A 15,597-nucleotide genomic window follows, 5' to 3' on the forward strand; every position below is an offset into this window, starting at 1 on the left:
AGCTTGTCAAACCTCCGCACACTTTTTGTAATTTTAGAAATCTCCAAAAGGAGAGTTGGTGGCTCAGCTTAATTTCCTTGTCTTTTTTTGTTTTGCAGAAGCCCTTCTCTGATTGGTTGTTTTGTGGTAGACAGACTGTACTTTGGGGAGATTGGCTTGCTGGATGAAGGCATGGAGATCTACGGAGGGGAGAATGTGGAGCTCAGCATTCGGGTAACTATCACACAAGGTTTAACGTCCAACTTCCTTCCCCCTTTTCTTTTTTAAGCGGTATTGAATCTTGGATTTGCTTTGGCGCAGATCACTGAAACCTTGGTCTGATGGGACACTGTTTGCCCAGTTCCTCATCTTGTGTGTTTGTGATGGCAATAATTCCAACATACCTCTGATTGTGGAGTCATGGTAAAGACCACTTGGATCTATCCTGGATGCTGGGATTGGTTGGTTATAAATAGTTTTAAATACTCTAAGAACATAAGAAATAGGAGCAGGAGTTGGCCATACGGCCCCTCGAGCCTGCTCCGCCATTCAGTAAAATCATGGCTGATCTTCAACCTCAACTCCACTTTCCTGCCCGCTCCCCATATCCCTTGATTCCCTTAGTTCCCAAAAATCTATCGATCTCAGCCTTGAATATACTCAACGACTGAGCCTCCACAGCCCTCTGGGGTAGAGAATTCCAAAGATTCACCACCCTCTGAGTGAAGAAATTCCTCCTCATCTCAGTCCTAAATGGCCGACCCCTTATCCTGAGACTATGCCCCCTAGTTCCTGACTCCCCAGCCAGAGGTTTGAACATTGATAGCATCATTGGAGGGACCTTAGAGGAGTTAATGGGGCTAATTTTCCAGGTTTTGCAAATTCTTTTGAGACTGCTGCAAGTCTCCTACTCCGGAGCCCAGTATCCAGACTGACGCTCACATTCATTTTAATGAGCCCAAAATGGACTTGCATTTATTTGCTTGAAGTGCAAGGGAGTTCTCCCCGGTGTCCTGGGGTCAATATTAATCCCTCAACCAACATCACTATAAACAAATTACCTGCTCAGTACTGAGGGAGCGCTGCACTGTCGGAGGGGCAGTACTGAGAGAGCGCTGCACTGTCGGAGGAGCAGTACTGAGGGAGTGCTGCACTGTTGGAGGGGCAGTACTGAGGGAGCGCCGCACTGTCGGAGGGGCAGTACTGAGGGAGCGCTGCGCTGTTGGAGGGGCAGTACTGAGGGAGTGCCGCACTGTCGGAGGGGCAGTACTGAGGGAGCACTGCACTGTCAGAGGGGCAGTACTGAGGGAGCGCTGCACTGTCTGAGGGGCAGTACTGAGGGAGTGCTGCACTGTCTGAGGGGCAGTACTGAGGGAGTGCTGCACTGTCGGAGGGGCAGTACTGAGGGAGTGCTGCACTGTCGGAGGTGCCGCCTTTTGGATGAGACATTAAACCAAGGCCCCGTCTGCTCTCTCAGGTAGACATAAAAGATACAATGGCACTATCGCGAAGAAGAGCAGGAGAGTTATCCCCAGAGTCCTGAGGCGAATACTTATCCCTCAATCAACATCACTAAAAACAGATTATCTGGTCATTGTCACATTACTGTTTGTGGGAGCTTGCTGTGTGCAAATCGGCTGCCGTGTTTCCTACATTACAACAGTGACTACACTTCAAAATAGTACTTCATTGGCTGTAAAGCGCCTTGGGACGGCCGGAGTTTGTGAAAGGCGCTATAGAAATATATATCTGTCTGTCTAGACCACATCTGCTGTTTCAATGCTAAACTTGGACTTTTTTTCAATTTGTTCATGGCATGCGGACATCCCTGGCAAGGCCGGCATTTATTGCCCATCCCTAATTGCCCATGAGAAGGTGGTGGTGAGCCGCCTTCTTGAACCGCTGCAGTCCGTGTGGTGAAGGTGCTCCCACAGTGCTGTTAGGGAGGGAGTTCCATGATTTTGACCCAGCGACGATGAAGGAACGGCCGATATATTTCCAAGTCAGGATGGTGTGTGACTTGTAAGGGAACTTGGAGGTGGTGGTGTTCCCATGCGCCTGCTGCCCTTGTCCTTCTAGGTGGAAGAGGTCGTGGGTTTGGGAAGTGCTGCCGAAGAAGCCTTGGCAAGTTGCTGCAGTGCATCTTGTAGATGGTACACACTGCAGCCACGGTACGCCGGTGGTGGAGGGAGTGAATGTTTAAGGTGGTGGATGGTGTATTCCATCACACTCCTTACTTGTACCTTGTACATGGTGGAAAGGCTTTGGGGAGTCAGGAGGTGAGACACTCGCCGCAGAATACCCAGCTTCTGACTTGCTCTAGCAGCCACAGTATTTATGTGGCTGGTCCAGTTAAGTTTCTGGTCAATGGTGACCCCCCAGGATGTTGATGGTGGGGGATTCAGTGATGGTAATGCCATTGAATGTCACGGGGCGGTGGTTAGACTCTCGTTTGTTGGAGATAGTCATTGCCTGGCACTTCTCTGACGTGAATATTACCTGCCACTTATCAGCCCAAGCCTGAATGTCGTCCAGGTCTTGCTGCATGCGGGCATGGACTGTTTCATTATCTGGGGAGTTGTGAATGGCGCTGAACACTGAGCACTCATCAGCGAACATCCCCATTTCTGACCTTATGTTGGAGGGTAGGTCATTGCTGAAGCGGTTGAAGATGGTTGGGCCTAGGGCACTGCCCTGAGGAGCTCCTGCAGCGATGTCCTGGGGCTGTGATAATTGACCTTCAACCACCACAACCATCTTCCTCTGTGCTCGGTATGACTCCAGCCAGTGGAGAGTTTTCCCCTGATTCCCATTGACTTCAGTTTTATTGGTAGCCATAAACCCCAACTAGGGTTCCCAACTCTGGGTGGACATGTTCCTGACCTCTCACCTCCGACCGCCCCACTCGGTCAAACAGCCTTTTTTTCCCCCCCATTTGCGATATTTTTGTGAACAATAACTGAAGTGTTAATGCCCTTTATGATTTGGGGGCTTTTGCTCACAGTAGTTCCCAGGAGATTAACCGTTGAATTCCTGAAGACTCCAGGACATTCCTGGAGGGTTGGGAACCCCTGCCCTGACCGCCCCTTCCAAACTGGGCTGAATGGGAGAATTTCTCAGGACCGCTCGGGTGCAGTAAATACTTCCCGAGTGTCAGAGGCAAATCTGCTCTCTTGTGGAGGTTGACGTCAGCAGCAGCATGGGTCCCAAGTAAGGAACTGAGCCTCCATTCATTAGGAGTTAGCACACATCCAATTTACATCACGCACAAAGGATTTCATCAAAGCCAACGTTTTTCACCTCAACACTCACAGCCCACTTCAACTCAGCATCTGTGGCTTACAATCTCGTCTAAACACCCTCGCTACAATTACTGCTTGAATCTCAATCGCTGCTGCCTGTTATTACACAACTCCTCAGATAATGACGCAGTCCGTGTCCGCATGCAACAGGACCTGGACGACGTTCAGGCTTGGGCTGATAAGCGGCAGGTAACATTCGCGCCACACAAGTGTCAGGCAATGACCATCTCCAACAAGCGAGAGTCTAACCACCTCCCCTTGACATTCAACGGCATTACCATCGCTGAATCCCCCATTACCAACATCCTGAGAGTCACCATTGACCAGAAACTTAACTGGACCAGCCACATAAATACTGTGGCTGGTAGAGCAGGTCAGAAGCTGGGTATTCTGCGGCGAGTGTCTCACCTCCTGACTCCCCAAAGCCTTTCCACCATCTACAAGGCACAAGTCAGGAGTGTGATGGAATACTCTCCACTTGACTGGATGAGTGCAGCTCCAACAACACTCAAGAAGCTCGACACCATCCAGGATAAAGCAGCCCCGCTTGATCGGCACCCCATCCACCACCTTAAACATTCACTCCCTCCACCACCAGTGTACCGTGTGTGCAGTGTGCACCATCTACAAGATGCACTGCAGCAACTCGCCAAGGCTTCTTCGGCAGCACCTCCCAAACCCGCAACCACTTCCACCTAGAAGGACAAGGGCAGCAGGCGCATGGGAACACCACCACCTCCAAGTTCCCCTCCAAGTCACACACCATCCTGACTTTAAAATATATCGTCGATCCTTCATCGTCGCTGGGTCAATATCCTGGAACTCCCTCCCTAACAGCACTGTGGGAGTATCACCACACGGACTGCAGCGGTTCAAGAAGGCGGCTCACCGCCACCTTCTCGAGGGCAACTAGGGATGGGCAATAAATGCGTGCCTTGCCAACGATTCCCACATTCCAGGAACGAATAAAAAAAACGTGAGATGCTGCAATTGAGCGGCGAGGCCGATTGCTTGGAGGGTGATGTACGGGGTGTGCAGATAAGGTTGGCTTCTGCTGTGCACAAGTCTCCAAATTGAGTTTGGCAGCTGAGAGCTGGGTTTGCAGTTGACAAGTGCCATCAATCGATGCTTCCTTCCTGAAATATCTTGCTTTGCTTTAGTGGCTACTCGTTAAATCATGGGAAGAATCATTCTTATGAAAGTTACAGCTCGGAACATGAAGGAAGCTTCGTGTTATTTTTTTGCAGCTGTGACATTTTCATTTCTTATCACGAGGCTGATATTGCAACTTCTCTTGCCGGCTTTTCCAGGAGACAGTGTTAAGGCGTCTTGGCAGGAAACAATATTCTTACAAGAAATAACCGCCAAATCCCAGTTCTAATCCTATGGGCTGGATTTTGTCAATGGGGAGCTTTTGGAGGCGGGACTTCCACTTTTTGGGTTGTAGTCCTGCCTCCATCGACTTGTGGCCAACCCACGCTATTTTCCCGTGATTGACCTTGTTAAGCCCGCCCAGCGGGCTCAGCAGGCCAATTAAGGGACACCTGGTTACTGGTGACATCAGCGATTGACATTTCATCTGTCAAGAGCTTTTGACAGATGAAAAATCAGCGTTTGACAGCTCTGTGAAGCTGTCAAACACTGACAATCTGTCTTCTAACTTGAGTCCTTCTACTCAGACTCAGTTAGAGATCTCACCGGCACAGAAAGCAGAGGCTGCAGCTTTTGACAGTTCAGCGGCCATTCTGCTTTCTGTGCCAGTGAGCTGAGGGACTCCCGGAAACTGAAGGGAGGAAGCCTGCAGGAGAAAGTAAAGGCAAGTAAAACTTATTAAAACACTTTACACTTACCTCACACACTTACCTCTGCACACATGCACCCATCACTCACCTGCACAACGGACATCTCGACCCCTCCAACCCCTGCAGACCGACGGTCCACCTCGCTAACTTGGCGTGGTTCAGAGCCGTCGGACAGCCCACACTTCAGGGCTAAAAATAGGGATTAGGCAATAAACTGCCTGTTAACTACCTGTTAACAGGCAGTTAATTGGCACTAATCCCCTTCCCGCCTCGGGGAGGCGGCTCCCAGCATAGGTCGGGTACCCGCCTCCTGGGATATTGGCATGGAGGCGGGTTAGGGGCGGGATGGGTTCCTGCCCCCCGATTCTGCAATTTTCCCACCACTCCCGCCTCCAAACCCGCCTCCTCGGGGCTTGGAAAATCGAGCCCTGTCTGTCCAGCCCAGCCAAAACTAGATCGATTATCCATCCATTTCAACTGCGCAATTCACATGATACCTGCACCATTCGGCCCATCTTAAATCAGTCATCCAGAACAACATACACTCCAGGTGCTGCATCTCATTCTTTCTTCAGGGTTTCTGCATTGTTTGCTCTGTATTGCATAGAAATCCATGGAATGTACAGCCCAGAAACAGGCCATTCAGCCCCACTGCTCCGTGCCGGTGTTTCTGCTCCACACGAGCCTCCTCCCACCCCTCTTCATCTCACCCCATCACCATATCCTTCTATTCCTTTCTCCCTCTTGTACTTAATCTAGTTTTCCCTTAAATGTATCTATACTATTCGCCTCAACCACTCCCTGTGGGAGCGAGTTCCACATTCTCCCCACTCTCTGGGTAAAGAGGTTTCTCCTGAATCCCCCATTGGATTTATTGGTGACTATCGCATATTGATGGCCCCTAGTTCTGGGCTCATCCACAAGTGGAAACATCTTCTTTATGTCAACCCTATCAAACCCTTTCATAATCTCAAAGACCTCGATCAGGTCACCACTCAGCCTTCTGTTTTCTAGAGAAAAGAGTCCCAGCCTGTTCAATCTTTCCTGATAGTTTTAACCTCTCCTTGGATATGTAATTTGTGGTGGGGGACTGGAGAGTGACCAGTGTAAGACCTCTGTTCAAGAAAGGAGAGAAGCATAACCCTGGGTAACTGTAGACCAGTTAATTCAACTGCAGTTTTTTGTAACCGCTTAGAATCCAACCTCATCGAGACTGAGGCCCAATTAGTGACGGTCATTGAGAAGGGAAGTCATCCAGTTTGGTTTCAAAGTGTAACCTCTTTTGATGTTTCTATTTTAGTGGCTTACATAGGAACAGGAGGTGGCCATTCCGCCCCTTGAGCCTGCTACATAGGGCAATAAATGCCATCCTTGCCAGCGACGGCCACATCCCGCGAATAAATATTTAAAAAAGAGAGGAGGCCACTCAGCCCCTCGAGCCTGCTCCGCTTTTCAGTCAGACGATGGATGATCTGTACCTCAACTCCGTTTACCTTCCTCTGCTCCATTTCCCTCGATATCAGGGTTGCCAGCTCCAGTTGCAGGTATTCCTGGGGGTTTCCCGCCTCCAACCGCCCTGCCCCCCCACACTCATTGGAATTTAGAAGAATGAGAGGTGACCTTATTGAAACATATAAGATACTGAGGGGGCTCGACAGGGTAGATGCAGAGAGGATGGGGTAGATTTTCCTGAAGCTGTCGGGAAGGAGGCGGGACTACAACTTTCGGGTTTTCGAAACATAGAAACATAGAAGATAGGAGCAGGAGTAGGCCATTCAGCCCTTTGAGCCTGCTCCGCCATTCAATGAGATCATGGCTGATCATCCAAACCCTAGCACCCGGTCCCTACACCGACAGCCATCCCACCCAAGCCCTATCCCCGTAACCCCACGTATTTAATCCCCCCTAACACTAAGGTCCAATTTTTATTATGGCCAATCAACCTAACCCGCACATCTTTGGACTGTGTCACAGTCCCACTTTGGACACAGTCCCGCCTACATCGACGTCCGGCCAATCCGCGCGATTTTCCCTTGATTGACCTTGTTAAGCCCGCCCAGCGGGCTCAGCAGGCCAATTAAGGGCCACCCGGCAACAGGTGAGGTCACAGACTGAAATTTCATCTGTCAAGAGTTCTTGAAACTTACGTGAAGGCGGGTTTTGGGCGGGATGGTGTCGGGACCCCCGAATTCGGGATTTCCCCCCCCCCCCACACGCCTGAAACCCCGCCTGATGGCTCCAGGAAAATGTACCCCAATGTTTCCCCTCGTGGGGAAATCTAGAACTCGGGGGCACAGTCTCAGAATAAAGGGTCGCCCTTTTAGAACTGAGATGAGGAGGAATTTCTTCTCTCAGAGGGTTGTAAATCTGTGGAATTCTCTGCCCCAGAGAGCTGTGGAGGCTGGGTCATTAAATACAGTTAAGGTGGAGATAGACAGATTTTTGCGAGATAAGGGAGTGAAGGGTTATGGGGAGCGGGCGGGGAAGTGGCTTTGAGCCCAAGATCAGCCATGATCTTATTGAATGGCGGAGCAGGCTCGAGGGGCCAAGTGGCCTATTCCTGCTCCTATTTCTTATGTTCAGCCCCCATTGGCCGCCCGGCATGTCGATCCTCGCGGCGCCTCCCCTTCACATGGCCAATTGGAAATCGAACAGACTCTTCATCCCCCGGCTGGGTGCCTTTGTTCCCAACTCCGATATTTATTATAACTAATATACAGAAGTGTTCAAAGACAATGGAAAAAAAAGCGCAACTTTTTTAACACCCCCTCCCTGTGATTTTTCTCCCGGGTGTTTGCTCACGGCAGAGATCTGGAGATTATTCTTCAATTCCTGGAGACTCCAGGCCATTCCTGAAGGGTTGGCGACCCCTCTTACCGAACAAAAATCACTCAATCTCAGTCTCGTAAATTGCAACTGTCCCCCAGCATCCGCAGCCTTTTTGGGGGGGGAGCGAGTTCCACATTTCCACCACTCTTTAAGAACATAACAAGAAATAGGAGCAGGAGTCGGCCATTCGGCCCCTCGAGCCTGCTCCGCCATGCTATACGATCACGGCCTCGTGTGAAGAGGATGCTTCCTGATTTGACTCCTGAAGCTCGAATTTCTCAGTACTGGAGTGACTGTGAGGATAAGGACAGATTGTACATGACTGGTTGGTAACTCAAAATCCCTGACTCAAGGCTTGCCCGGCATTGCCAGATCTGGCAATTGGGTTGAGTTATCGATCTTAATATATCACACACGTTAAAACGTGAGTTGGAATCCCATCATGGCAGTTTCAATGCAGTTTTTAATATCTGGGAACAGAAAGATGGCATCAGTGATAGGGACCATGAAGCTATTTGATAAAGTGTTAAAAACCCAACTGATTCACTAATGTCCCTTTAGGGAAGGGAATCTGCCATCCTTACCCAATCTGGGCCTACATCTGACTCCAGTCCCGCACCGATATGGTTCACTCTTAAACAACACCTCAATTTTAAAATTCTCATCCTTGTGTTCAAATCCTTCCATGGCCTCGCCCATCCCTATCTCTGTAACCTCCTCCAGCCCCACAACCCCCGAGATCTCTGCGCTCCTCTAATTCTGCCCTCTTGAGCATCCCTGATTATAATCGCTCAACCTTTGGTGGCCGTGCCTTCTGTTGCCTGGGCCCTAAGCTCTGAAATTTCCTCCCTAAATCTCTCCGCCTCTCCGCCTCTCTTTCCTCCTTTAAGACGCTCCTTAAAAGCTACCTTTGGCCAAGCTTTTGGTCACCTGCCCTAATTTCTCCTTATGTGGCTCGGTGTCAAATTTTGTCTTATAACACTCCTGTGAAGTGCCCTGGGACGTTTTACTATGTTAACGGTGCTGTATAAATACAAGTTGTTTTTTTGTTAGAATGCAGATTCCGGGTCAATATGATCAAAGTGTTTGAAATGATGACAGGATGGGACGGAATAGATAGAAGCAAACAGTTTCCAGTAGTCGAGGGGTTAAGAACGAGGGGCCAGGAACACAAGATCAAACGTTAAGAGATTTGGAAGAGAGGACGGGAGAAACCTCTTCACAAGGAGAGTTGTGAGGCTGTGGGATTCACTCCCAGGGTTAGTGGTGGAGGCAGAGACTATTGTCAACATTCAGGATTAGATTGGAAAGGCCTCTCTCTCTATCTCTCCGCCAATTCCACGTGTGGAGTAGGTAACCCAGGGCTGGCAGGATTGGGTTCAGAAGTGAGATCTATAGACTTTTGTTTAAACCAGAACCCCAGCCAAGCATTTGCTAAGGACCATTTGCCCTTCCATGTGGTGCAGGTTCCTATTTGCTTTTAAAATTCAGGCCCACTTTTTTTGTGTTAAATAATTGAAGTGAGCTGAAGCAGGGTTTCTGATGGAAAGAGCGTTTCGAATAAGTCCTTCCGAAACCTCAGCCTGTGCTTTGCTTGAAGCAGGACTGCCAATCAATAATACCTGATGAAATTCAGTCTTTTCTGGTCAGCGATCAATAGCAATACTAAAGAGGCTGTTCTGCTCTCAAGAGTGAGCTGTACCATGGCAACCAAGTATTGATGTAGTCATGAATGTTTGAACATGAGGCAATGCCTGCCGTGCAATTAAAGAAAATAGTTCTCAGGATGTGGACGTCGCTGGCAAGGCCGGCATTTATTGCCCATCCCTAGGTGCCCTTGAGAAGGTGGTGGTGAGCCGCCTTCTTGAACCGCTGCAGTCCATGTGGTGAAGGTGCTCCCACAGTGCTGTTAGGGAGGGAGTTCCAGGGTTTTGACCCAACGACGATGAAGGAACGGCCGATATATTTCCAAGTCAGGATGGTGTGTGACTTGGAGGGGAACTTGGAGGTGGTGGTGTTCCCATGCGCCTGCTGCCCTTGTCCTCCTAGGTGGAGGAGGTTGCGGATTTGGGAGGTGCTGCCGAAGAAGAGAAAGGTGCCAGTCAGTGAGTGAGTGAGTGGGCCGGGCTGGTCTCCACCGTTAAACGGATGAGTGACTGTGAGTAGCCCTCGTTGAGCAGGAGCGACCCTCCCCCAGCTTGCCTGATACAGAGGTTCCCACTCGTTCTGCTCGGCCTTTCCCTCGTCTCACTCACTGCCCTTAAGCCCCACCCAATTTATTTTTCTCCTCTCCCGGAGATTCTGCGGCAGGGTGGGGAGGGGGAGAGTGTGGGAGGGGCCGTTCTGCCAGCGGAAGAGTGGCGGAGTGGGAGCCCCGTCCAGCATACCCCCGCTCACCCTGCCCCCACCCCCCCGCTCACCCCGCCCCCTCCGCTCACCCCGCCCCCCCCCGCTCACCCCGCACCCCCCCCGCTCACCCCGCCCCCCCGCTCACCCCGCCCCCCCGCTCACCCCGCACCCCCCCCGCCCCAAATTGTCGAGTAGGTCCAGGGGGCTGCCGGAGCCTGCAAGGACCCTTCATGTTTTTATTAGATTTCTGGACTCTAGGGGAATCGAGGGATATGGGGATCGGGCGGGAAAGTGGAGTTAAGGTCGATGATCAGCCGTGATCTTATTGAATGGCGGAGCAGGGGCCGAATGGCCGACTCCTGCTCTTAGTTCTTATTTTCTTGTGTTCTTTAGCACCAACCGCCCTTACCTTGTCTCATAAGGCTGTACGGCATGGCTGGTCTGCCTGGCGTGGATCCCCAGGCTCTCTTCGCTGAAGGTATGAAGTACCTGCAGCAATCTTCGACTCCAGAGGACCCATGTTGCCTCAAGCCATAGAATAATTACACGGAATATCCAGCACAGACACAGGCCATTGGGCCCAACCAGTCTGTGCTGGTCTTTATGCTCCCCACGAGTCTCCTCCCGTTCCATCCGCCTCATCTCAGTCTTTCAGCATGTCTTTCTATCCCCTTTTCTCTCAGGTACTCGTCTAGTTTCCTTTTGAAAGCATCTATACTATTCGCCTCAACCACTCCCTGTGGTAGCGAGTTCCACATTCTAAACACTCTCTGAGGAAAGAAATTGCTCCTTATTTCCCTATTGGATTTATTAGACAGAACAACAACAATAACTTGCATTTATACAGCGCCTTTAACGTGGTAAAACGTCCCAAGGGGCTTCACAGGAGCGATTATCAAACAAAACTTGAAACCGAGCCCCATAAGGAGATATTAGGGCAGGTGGCCGAAAGCTTGGTCAATGAGGTAGGTTTTAAGGAGCGTCTTAAAGGAGGAGAGAGAGGCGGAGAGGTTTCGGGAGGGAATTCCAGAGCTTAGGGCCCAGGCAGCTGAAGGCACGGCTGCCAATGGTGGAGCGAAGGAAATCGGGGATGTGCAAGAGGGCAGAGATCTCAGGGGGTTGTGGGGCTGGAGGAGATTACAACAACAGCAACTTACATTTGTATATCGCCTTTGACGTTGGAGGCCTCTGTTGGGGTGGGTGCGCTAATTCACCCTTGACCCTGGTGGTTCACCCTGAGTACGTTAAAGACCCCACCCTAGGGACAAGGGCCTAGGGCATCCGGCATGGACGGGTGAGGGGGGTTCACTCTGCTACAATTACCCCACCACAGCGGACCCCCAGGTATTTCGAAGCCAATATCTTTATACTGTATAATGCACTGTGTATTATTCTGCTGCTAAGGTGGCAGGGTGTGTCAGCTGGTGTGTCCCTTTGAGGCCACAAAGTCTAATTAATGTAAATAAGGTCAGTTAGAGGCTAATTGCATGTCTGAGACACCATGAGGTCAAATAGGGTCATCAACAGTCTGTTGTATCAGAATCTGTGTATTAGGATGTTCGACATCGGGACCACTGAACTCTTTAGGAGAGAATATCCTTTTAAAAGTGACGTAAGAAAACTCACTGAGAGCTTGGTCTGAGTCTCAAACAAGGCTTTAATCAACTGTTTCACAACCATGAGATTCTAGTTACATCACTAGTTCCTGGTTACAGAAACGTCCTGGGCAAGCTGGGCCCTCGCCCGAGTATTTATACTCCTTGGACGGCGCCACCAGCTGGCCGCCCAGTGTTATTTCATGAGTCATTTCTTCATGAATGATAAGATTCATGACAATCAGTGTACCCGTCTGTCCTCACTGTCTCTCTCTGTCTCTCTCACTCTGTCTGTTTCTCTCTCACTGTCTCTCTCTCTTGCTCTGTCTCTTTCTCTCTCTCACTCTGTCTCTCTCTCTCTCTCTGTCTCTCTCTTTCTCACTGTCTTTCTCTCTGTAAAGTCTGTGGGTTGTGCAGTTAATTACGACACAGACTTCAGGAGTAACATACAACAGGACTTTACTATTCGAAGGTCAGGGCGAATCTGCCCTATAAATCATGCCACAGCACTTATATACCGGTGTGGTCACCGTCGGTATTACCGTATACAGAAGCCAAACAAGTAGTGCCACACCTAAAATAGTTCTCTTAAAGGTGAACGGTTACATACAATAGTCTCTTAAAGGTAGACGGTTACATACACTATTATCCTCCCTTTTTAGCTTACAACATACGTATTCCCCATTAAACATAACATATATTCAACTTCATGTAAAACAATTTACAGATATAGTGTCTGCGGAAAACAGTTCACAGGTTCAGTCTCTGTGGGAACAGTTCACAGATTCAGTCTCTGGTCTTGACTCGGTCCGAACAACATCTCTGTGGTGTAGCCGGTTCACATTGCTAGCGTGACTCATCCAATAGTCTTTCCCTTGACGTAACAGCTTGAACTTCCGTCCTGCTGAACCAGCAGTGCTGACTTTTACAAACAGCTGGACTGCCTTAGTAATTTTTCCCTACTTTCCCATTAGAAGTGATAATGATTTAGATGGTTATCATCTTCGGCTTCGTCTTTTCCTTTTTTGCTTCTTGGAGACTCTCGGGGCTCCCTTATCAGCTGCCAGCTGTAGCGCCACCATCTCCCTATGTTCCTTAGACTTTAAGTGCTTCATCCTGATTTCTGCACTTTGGGAGTTTTCATCACAAGCTGGGCAGACCAAGTCCTCGTAATATTCTGTGTCACTCAACAGGTCATGGTAATATTCGGTGTCATCCTGAGCTAGTCTAGCGAGAGGGCCTGCTACTTCTTCCTTACCCAACTGGACGTTAGCTGACTGTTGTTCCCTCCCTAGACATCTTTCCTGAAGAGACTTCTTTATGCGTTCATATTCATCCCACTCTTCCTGGGTTTCCTGCAAATCCTTCACTAATGACTTCAATACTTCCCCTTCCATCGGAGATTGATTGATCGGGCTATTCAATCCTTCTACTGGAGCATCTGTTTCAACATTCTGTTGTTCCCATTGACGTGATTCAGCGTACTTTTGGCATCCCAGTAAAATCCGTGTTGCACCCTCAGCTATATCCGTAACTTTTGAGAGCTCCGAACTCCTTCCCTCTGAAGATTGAAGCTCGTGTTCAGATTGTTCCCATTGCAGAGTCTTGTCCCTCAACATATGAAGGAGTTGGCTGACCGTTAACTCTTCCACGGGAACACTGTGAATCAGAGTCTTCTCCATTTCATCCACCTTTTCCTCCAATGCTTTCACCTTCTTTTCCTCTTGGACTTTGGCTTTCAGCGCTCGGAGAAGTTGTGCCATGATGCTATCTAGCTCTTGTGCCACGATGCTCTCTAGCTCATGTCTTACAGTCTCTGTGTTTCTTACAGTTTCCTTTTCTTCCACTGAAAGGATTCCCAGTTGACTCTGTTCTTCAAGTTGTTGAACCTCGGTCATTGCCGCCTCATATTTGTCTTGGGTTTCCTTCAATAATTTTCTGAGTTCTTGGACATCTTGCCTTTCATGTTCTGCCATGTCTTTCACCTCTAATTTCTCATCTATGGATGGAACTTCTACCGATGAGTCTGTCTTGGCCTTGAGCTCATCAAGAATTTCCTGCAGCCTTTGGACTTCTTGCTCATGTTCAACCTTTAGTTGCTCATATGCTTCTACTGAAACTAGCTTTTCGGAGGTTGCCGAGTTAACCCCCTCCAGAATTGTAGCCTGGGCCTGTTCATACTGTTCTTTCAACTTCTCACACTCTGCTTGTAAGGAGTCGTAGAGAAGAACTGGAATAAAATCCTGGCTCCCTGAAGATTCCTCTTCATTTGCTTCTTTCGCAATTTCCTGTTGGAGTTCAGCCAAGGCTGCTATGCTATCTGCCTCTCGAAGTCTCACTGCCATCAAATCTTCTTTATTCTTGCAGTCTATCTCAGCCATTTTCCCTTTACTTTCATTTAACTGAGTGAGTAGTCCCTTATTCTGGGCTGAGAGATATTGCACCTTCTCTTGTAGACCATTGCACTCCTTCTCTGTTCGACCTAGCTGGTTACTGCTGATTTGGTTCTGTGTTTCAAGTTCCAACATCCTTTGCTTAGCTTCTTTCAGTTTCACCCCTATAAGCTCCTCTTGCAACATGGCCACATTATTCTCATCAGGTAAAGAAGCGTTTCTCTTTTCTATGCCCAAGATTTTTTTCTGCATCTCTTTAAGTGCACACTGCGATTCAGCTTGTCTTAACCTTGCCTGCACTAGCTCCGTCTCCAATTGCAGAACAAAATCCTCAGTGTAGCGTGGGTTGCCTTTATGCTGTATCTCTAGATCATGCAAATATTCTAACTCCTGAACATCATAAGGGAGATGTGATCGGTAATTGGTCACGATGGCTCTATGGTCGCTCTCTGCTTGAGCCAGCAGGTTCTGTTGTCTTTCCAGACTCTCCCATTCGGTGTCATAGAACTTTTTCATTGTTTTCATCTCTTGTACGAGACGGTAACTCAATTGTTCTAATTGTTGTCGTACTTTGAGATAACGTTGAGTTCGAGCCCGGTGTTCCTCCGTAATGCATATGTCTGTAACTTGAACAGACTCAAAATTCTCTGTCTTTATACACGCCATTGTTTTTCCAACCTTAGTCAGTGAGTTCATGTTAACCTTGTTTTTCATACTTGGGCTGGACTTATCGTCTTCCGGCTCAGAGTCTGAGCTGCTTGTCTGCACCGAGTCCTCACTCGTCATTGCTTGTAGGTAGTGCCATTCCATGTCTATTTTCTTGATCCACTCCCATCCTAGAAGTGGTGGTCCTCCCTCAGGTAGTACGTATAAGTTCATTCTTGGGTGTTCTTTACCCCTATCTCTCACCTTGACTCTTATCTTTCCCATGGGGTATACTTTATGCCCCGTGTATGTCTGCAATACGAACTTGGTATCTCTTAAGGGTATATGTGAGAAGAGCCGGTGGTAATCCCTTCGATTTATGACTGATACAGCTGATCCAGTGTCCAACTCCATTTTCACTTGGATTCCAGCTATTTTTAGCATGACCCAGATAGTTTGTAGGTCAGCTTCCTTACTCACATTATGAATTCTCAGACTACCCAGCTCCTGGCCGTTTGGGTCTGAGTCTGAATTCTGTTCGTCTGAACTCTTCTCAGCCACCTTGTGTACCTTGTTGTACTTTTCCTGTGATGGCTTCCTTTGGTTGTTGGTCTTCTTCCCTGACCGGCATACCTTAGCGATGTGACCCAGTTTGCCACATTTCCTACATTCCTGGTTCTTAAACCAGCATTGGTTCTGATCG

General features: G+C 49.0%; 1 protein-coding gene across 1 annotated transcript in view; it reads left to right on the forward strand.

The window, feature by feature from the left end:
• Window positions 1–15,597, forward strand: part of LOC147107196 (polypeptide N-acetylgalactosaminyltransferase 18-like) — a 729,889-nt gene that overhangs the window by 513,757 nt on the left and 200,535 nt on the right. Inside the window, exon 6 of the mRNA XM_086008375.1 lies at window positions 99–213. Within this exon, the coding sequence (XP_085864501.1) occupies window positions 99–213 (115 nt within the window). The remainder of the gene's footprint in view (window positions 1–98; window positions 214–15,597) is intronic.

The sequence above is a fragment of the Somniosus microcephalus genome, chromosome 15 (genome assembly GCF_052327205.1).
Source record: "Somniosus microcephalus isolate GS21.2 chromosome 15, FLI_Smic_1.0, whole genome shotgun sequence".
NCBI classification, from domain to species: Eukaryota; Metazoa; Chordata; class Chondrichthyes; order Squaliformes; family Somniosidae; genus Somniosus; species Somniosus microcephalus.